This window comes from Thunnus maccoyii, chromosome 17 (assembly GCF_910596095.1).
Source record: "Thunnus maccoyii chromosome 17, fThuMac1.1, whole genome shotgun sequence".
NCBI lineage: Eukaryota > Metazoa > Chordata > Actinopteri > Scombriformes > Scombridae > Thunnus > Thunnus maccoyii.
The window spans coordinates 19,047,773-19,053,772 of record NC_056549.1 but is presented as its reverse complement, the minus strand read 5'-3'; the positions used below and the strand labels follow the sequence as shown (position 1 = coordinate 19,053,772).

At 39.4% G+C, this 6,000-nt stretch overlaps 1 protein-coding gene across 1 annotated transcript in view; it reads left to right on the top strand.

Moving 5' to 3' along the window:
• The first annotated feature begins 3,075 nt into the window (after window positions 1-3,075).
• LOC121882695 (pleckstrin homology domain-containing family G member 1) overlaps window positions 3,076-6,000 on the top strand; it is a 76,068-nt gene continuing 73,143 nt past the window's right edge. Inside the window, exons 1-2 of the mRNA XM_042391109.1 lie at window positions 3,076-3,382; window positions 3,463-3,534. Of these exons, the coding sequence (XP_042247043.1) occupies window positions 3,346-3,382; window positions 3,463-3,534 (109 nt within the window). The 5' untranslated portion in view covers window positions 3,076-3,345. The remainder of the gene's footprint in view (window positions 3,383-3,462; window positions 3,535-6,000) is intronic.

The following is a 6,000-nucleotide window of genomic DNA, read 5'->3' as shown; positions in this document are numbered from 1 at the left end:
ATTTTCAACAGTTCCTTTTATATGTTACTTGTGCTTTTGCTTCATTGTCCTAAATGAAACATAAATAATATTTATAAGATCATAATAGGATGTGCTCTTAGTGTGCAAACTTAAATATCATCACATTCATGTGTTAAAACGTCTCCATGTTGCTCCAAATGTTCTTTGACATTACAGGATTCCTCTGGCACAAAAAACAGTTGTTCCCATGGTGTAAACTTGCTACTTCATTGCACATCTGGTCCATTTCTGTACCAGTTTAAGGGTATGATGTGTCATACTTCCGTTGATATTTATTTTTCAGCTCGGTAGTTTTATCATGAATGTTGACAACAATTTGATTTTTCAGCTGATCCAACACACAGCCTGTATGGGAAATGATCTTCCTCCTGCAGCAACCCCTGGTCCCTTCAAAACTTTCTTGATTCATGTAAAATTGCTCAGCAGAAATGGCAGCTAAATGCTAAATAACATCTTAAAGACAATGGATACAAATGGATAACTATGGCTGGAAATGTTAAAGCAAAAACAACTCCAAAACTCATGTGCACACATCATCAGATGTGCATAAACATCATTAAATGCAGGAAATCTTTATCTTGAGGTCAGGAAGTCATTTTGTGTGTCCCACAGCCCAAGTCATCTGAGATAAATGTCTGTTTTGAACAGCACATCATTTCCTGGTGTTTTGTATGAGTGTCACATGACACAAGAGTGCACTTGGATATTGTAAAGTGACCAAATAGAACTAATTTCATCAGATTGTCTTTTTTTTGTTTGTTTGTTTGGCAAACCACAGCTTAGCTATAATAATAGAAAATGCAGGATGCTAAAACGTGGAGTTCATTGTCAAATATCAAAAACAAACAGGCATCATCACCTTTTTGACAACAGCAGCTTAACCAGGTTTGTTGACCAATAACAATATACTTAAAATCACTGCCAGTAGCAGCCAGTGGCAATTGTTTTCAGGTTAACCTACAAGTAAGGTTCATGACCGAAAACTTCTTACTTGAACTCAAAACTATTTGGACTACAGGGCTTCCACTTAACTGAAAATAGTCAGGCATGCCTATACATGTAACGCCACAAACTGTTATTAGCCAACTATAATTTCTTTCACTGGAGGACTAGAAACTGACATGTTGAGAGGACAACGATGTTAATAGACAGCTTTGGCATTGTTTGTCTGTTCAGCTGTTACCTGAGGGGAAATCTTTATCACTTTACAGGATTTCAGCGGTTTCAGTTGACAATGAAGTCATCTTGCTGTGGGAAAGATAATACTGTAAGGGAAGGCTTTGAGGCCAACTTTGTGCCCTATGGGACAATCAAATAGGCTACGAACTCACCAGCGCCGAAGATATTACTCACCAATCAGTAGAAGGAATGAGACCAATAAATCACGATTAGAAGGAAAAATCATTTTTATTAACAATACTGTCCAGACAAAAGGGATATGGTTCTCTTCAAGCAAAAACTGAAAACTGTGACAAACATCTGCATTTAGTATTTCTCCAGAAAATAAGATTACAGTGAAAGATTTAATCACAAAAACTATTTCAAGTGCGTAAATAAAGAGAATACAAAAGGAGGAGCAGAGATATGATGGAAAGGTATAGCACTGTGCCGCTCTATCCCCATGGGTTCTCCACTATGACCCAATTTCCATTCAGTGATCACACACACACACACACACACACACACACACACACACACACACACACACACACACACACACACACACACACACACACACACACACACACACACATCCTGCCCCTAAATGTTTCTTTGCCCTAATGATAGGCTATTAATACAGGATGGAGTTTGGTTTTGGGTTTCCTTTACATTCTGTTTGCATGCAGGGAGGATACTGGAACTGACTACTGGTAAATGTCAATGTGTCTACAAACTATTGTATTATTGTATACCTTGGACAAAAGCTATTCTCCAAGGTGTTAGAAGACATTCAAAGCAACTTTGTCTCTACAAATGTATGTTGTAAGATGTCCGATATGTTAAGGAAAACCCATGTTTGTTTGTTTTTTTTTACCATATCCAAGGGAAAGTATTAGCACATGATTCTCCAGCAATACTTTGTTTCATACCCACACAGTTGCAGATGTTCCTACCTGGGGGACAGAGTATTTTAAAGATCTGACCATGATCTCTAATATACTTCAAGGATTCAAATGCCTTAAAGCCAGCTTCTCTTATAGGTTACGATTACCTTCATATAAAGGCTACGTAATTTGATCTGACTAAAGAAATCACTGTTTCATCCAGCAACGGCAAGAGATCGGTAATATAATGAGGGAAAAAAATCCCCTGTTTACAACTGGGAATGTAGTTTTTGCTGGTTGTTGTAAGTCTCCAAATATTTTGGATATGAAGAAAACACATAAACAGGAAAGCACCTCTTTGCACAGAGTGTTTCCTAAAGGTCGACCCTGAGACCTGACATAAACTAAAACCATGTGACCTCTGCTACTGTCTGTAATTCCTACAAGAACCTTCAGGGACTTCTGAATTCCACACAGGTCACTTAAGAGCATCTTGAGCTAAGTAATCTTCTCCTGCAGGAGAGAACACTGTCAAGCTGAAAGCATAAAACAACATGTTATAGTCCCAGTGTGGAGACTGCAGCATTACATTACCATAATTCTCAGCAGATGCACACAAGAGGAGGATTCATCTGGTTCTTGCATTATTTAGTTCAAATCTTTTTAGGATTACACAGATAAAATAAAATATGAGTTGTTTGTAATAACTTTGTTGACTTGCATTTTTTGAAGCCCAGTAGCTTTTGGGCTTTGTTATGTCATCATTTTGTTTGGACATGTTCCCCATTACAAACTCTGGGGTTCTGCAGTCTTTATGGGAATGATAATGCTTGATTAAATAAGCGAAATATGGTAAAAAAAAAAAAAAATATTGTATCCAGTTTATGCCCCAAGAAAAAAAGAAGCTTAATATATATTATTTCATAGATTTACTATTTGTATCGTATATTTTTTGTATAGATTATAAGGATAAAGGCCAGAAAACTGTCATCTCTGCCCCATGATTTGCCTGTGGAAACCAAAAGATACAAGACACAATATTGTGCTAAACATCACAATAGCCACAACAAGTTTAGTAATATCAGAGCTTTCTGTTCTGGTTGTATCTGAAACTTGCAACATGAGAAATTCCTGCACCTCTGAGGCCAATTTCCTTCTTCGGGTCACTAGCAGTAGGCTACTTTAAAGTCTAATTTGCAGAGTCTCCCCTCTCATCAGGTGAGCTGCACGTCAGTGACGCAACGCTTCAGGGAGGCACTGTGGTTTTAACGCCGACCAAATGAGGACACCGTGCCTTCAAAAGCGAAAGTTGCCAAGTGGGTCAACGTGAAACCAGTGTATTGAAGTGTGAAGGTGAACTTTCTGGCGATTTTAATGAAGAACGACTTGTCTCCAGCAGCTGCAGCGCGTCTGGCGGCAGCAGGGAATCGAGGATTTGCTCGTTTGCAGACGTCTTCAAAGAAAAGCAGTGAGTGAAAATTGTCTAATTGCACATGCCGAGCAGGTCGAGTCCCTTCTACACTGTATGTGTAAAAAGGAATGTTCCCACAGGCATAGTTGAAACAAGCGTCCAGTACATGATCACAGGAGCAGGTGTGTTTGTTGTGCTGCGCAGGTACAGCAGTCTGCAGGTCAGACTGCTGGCCTCATAGAGATAAATACTGAGAGATGATAGCTGATAGAAGATAATGGAGAGACTGATGGTGGAACAGGTTGCATAAGAGGGAGAAATAATGAAGAACACCGGGCAAAGACAATCACTCTTCATTAGGAGATGCCATGTGTTAGGTGTGTGTGTGTGATGGACAGAGGGAACATGAGTTTTGCTGAATTATAGTCTGGTGATGAGACATGATGAACTCTGCCACTCTGACCCTTTTGAAATTGATCTTATATAACTGGAGCATCATTTTTGCTCCCGGGACACAGCAATATGTCAAAATTGACAGTTTAAATTCAACCATGATTTTCTTTTCAAAAAACTTGGACAGACTTCAGGTTGTTATGCAACAGCAGCAGATGGAAGAACTGGGGGTAAAACTGTGCCATTTTCTTGGCGCTCACAGATGACTCACACTAAATCACTCAATCTTGTGAAAAAGTGCTGATTCATGCTGAACAGAAAGGTTAACTCTGATCAAGTCAAGTCAAGTAAGTTTTATTTATAAAGTGCCAAATCACAACAGAAGTTATCTCAGGGCTATTTTAATATAGAGCAGGTCTAGACTGTACTCCTTATTTTACAAAGACCCAACATTCACCCATGAGCAAGATGTCCATCTTCCTTGACCGGTTGGGTTGAGAGAGAAAGAGGGAGGGAGGGGGAAAGGGAAGAGAAAGACACAGAGAAGTACAGCAACAACAATAATAACAACAATAATAATAGAAATATGACATAATAATAGTGGTAGCAGTGGGTGTCAAGCTGGACCAAGGGGACAGCAGGTGGTCCGCCGCCACAGGCAGCAGGTGGTCTGGGACTGAAGTTCACCTGCGAGACGAGAAAGCACAAAAACTGCAGGGAAGATGCCAAGTTAGTAAAATGCATTCATGGTTCATGAATACGTACAGATGGAGAGGGAAAGGAAGAGAGAGGAACTCAGTGCATCATGAGAAGTCCCCCGGCAGTCTAGGCCTATAGCAGCATAAATAGGAGCTGGTCCAAGGCAAGCCTGAGCTGGCCCGAACTATAAGCTTTATCATAAAGGAAAGTTTTAAGTCTACTCTTAAATGTAGAGAGGGTGTCTGCATCCTGGACCCAAACTGGAAGATGGTTCCACAGGAGAGGAGCCTGATAGTTAAAAGCCCTGCCTCCTATTTTACTTTTGGAGATTCTGGGAACCTTATCATGTCGTCTGACCATTAAGGGCTTTTTAGGTGAGGAGAAGGATTTTAATTTCTGTTCTGGATTATACAGGGAGTCGGTGTAGAGAAGCTAAAATGGGAGAAATATGTTCTCTTTTCCTAGTTTTTGTCAGTACACATGCAGCTGCATTCTGGATCAGCTGGAGAGTCTTTAGAGACCTGTTAGGGCAGCCTGATAATAAGGAATTGCAATAATCCAGCCTAGAAATAACAAATACGTGGACAGTTTTTTCTGCACCTTTTTGAGACAGGATGTGCCTGATTTTTGCAATGTGTTTGGAACTCCATGTCTCAGTTTTGCATGCATGGAGGATTCATTGTTAACATGTACAAACTGAAATCGATCTGATAAATAGGATTTAAACCAGTTTAATACAGTTCCTTTAATGCGTTTAATTCCAGTTTGTAATAGGATATGATGGTCAATGGTGTCAAGTGCAGCATTAAGACCTAACAAGACAAATACAGAGAGAAGTCCTTTGTCTGATGCAATTAGGAGGTCATTTGTAACTTTCACCAGTGCTGTCTCTGTGCTATGATGCTCAAATAAACTATTGTTATGTAGAAAGTGACACAACTGATTAGCAACTGTTTTCTCAAGGATCTTTGAGGGAAAGGGAAGATTAGATATAGGTCTATAGTTGGCTTAAATGCCCGGATCAAGAATAGGCTTTTTAAGAAGAGGTTTAATTACAGCTACTTTAAAGGACTGTTGAACATAGCCTGTTACTAACACATGACACTGACACATTGATCATATCTAGTAAAAAAGTGCTAACTAAGGGTAAGACTCCCTTAAACAACCTAGTTGGGATGGGATCTAAAAGACAGGTTGATGGTTTAGATGAAGAAATTGTTGAAGTTAGTTCAGGAAGGTCAACAATCTAAATATATATCAGGTTTTATAGCTGTTTCTAAGGTTCCTGTGTTTGAGGGTAAATCGGTGCCTGTTGAGGGCAGGAGGTGATGAATTTTGTCTCTAATAGTTAGAATTTTATCATCAAAGATACTCATGAAGTCGTTACCACTGAGACCTATAGGAATACATGGATAAATAGAGTTATGACTC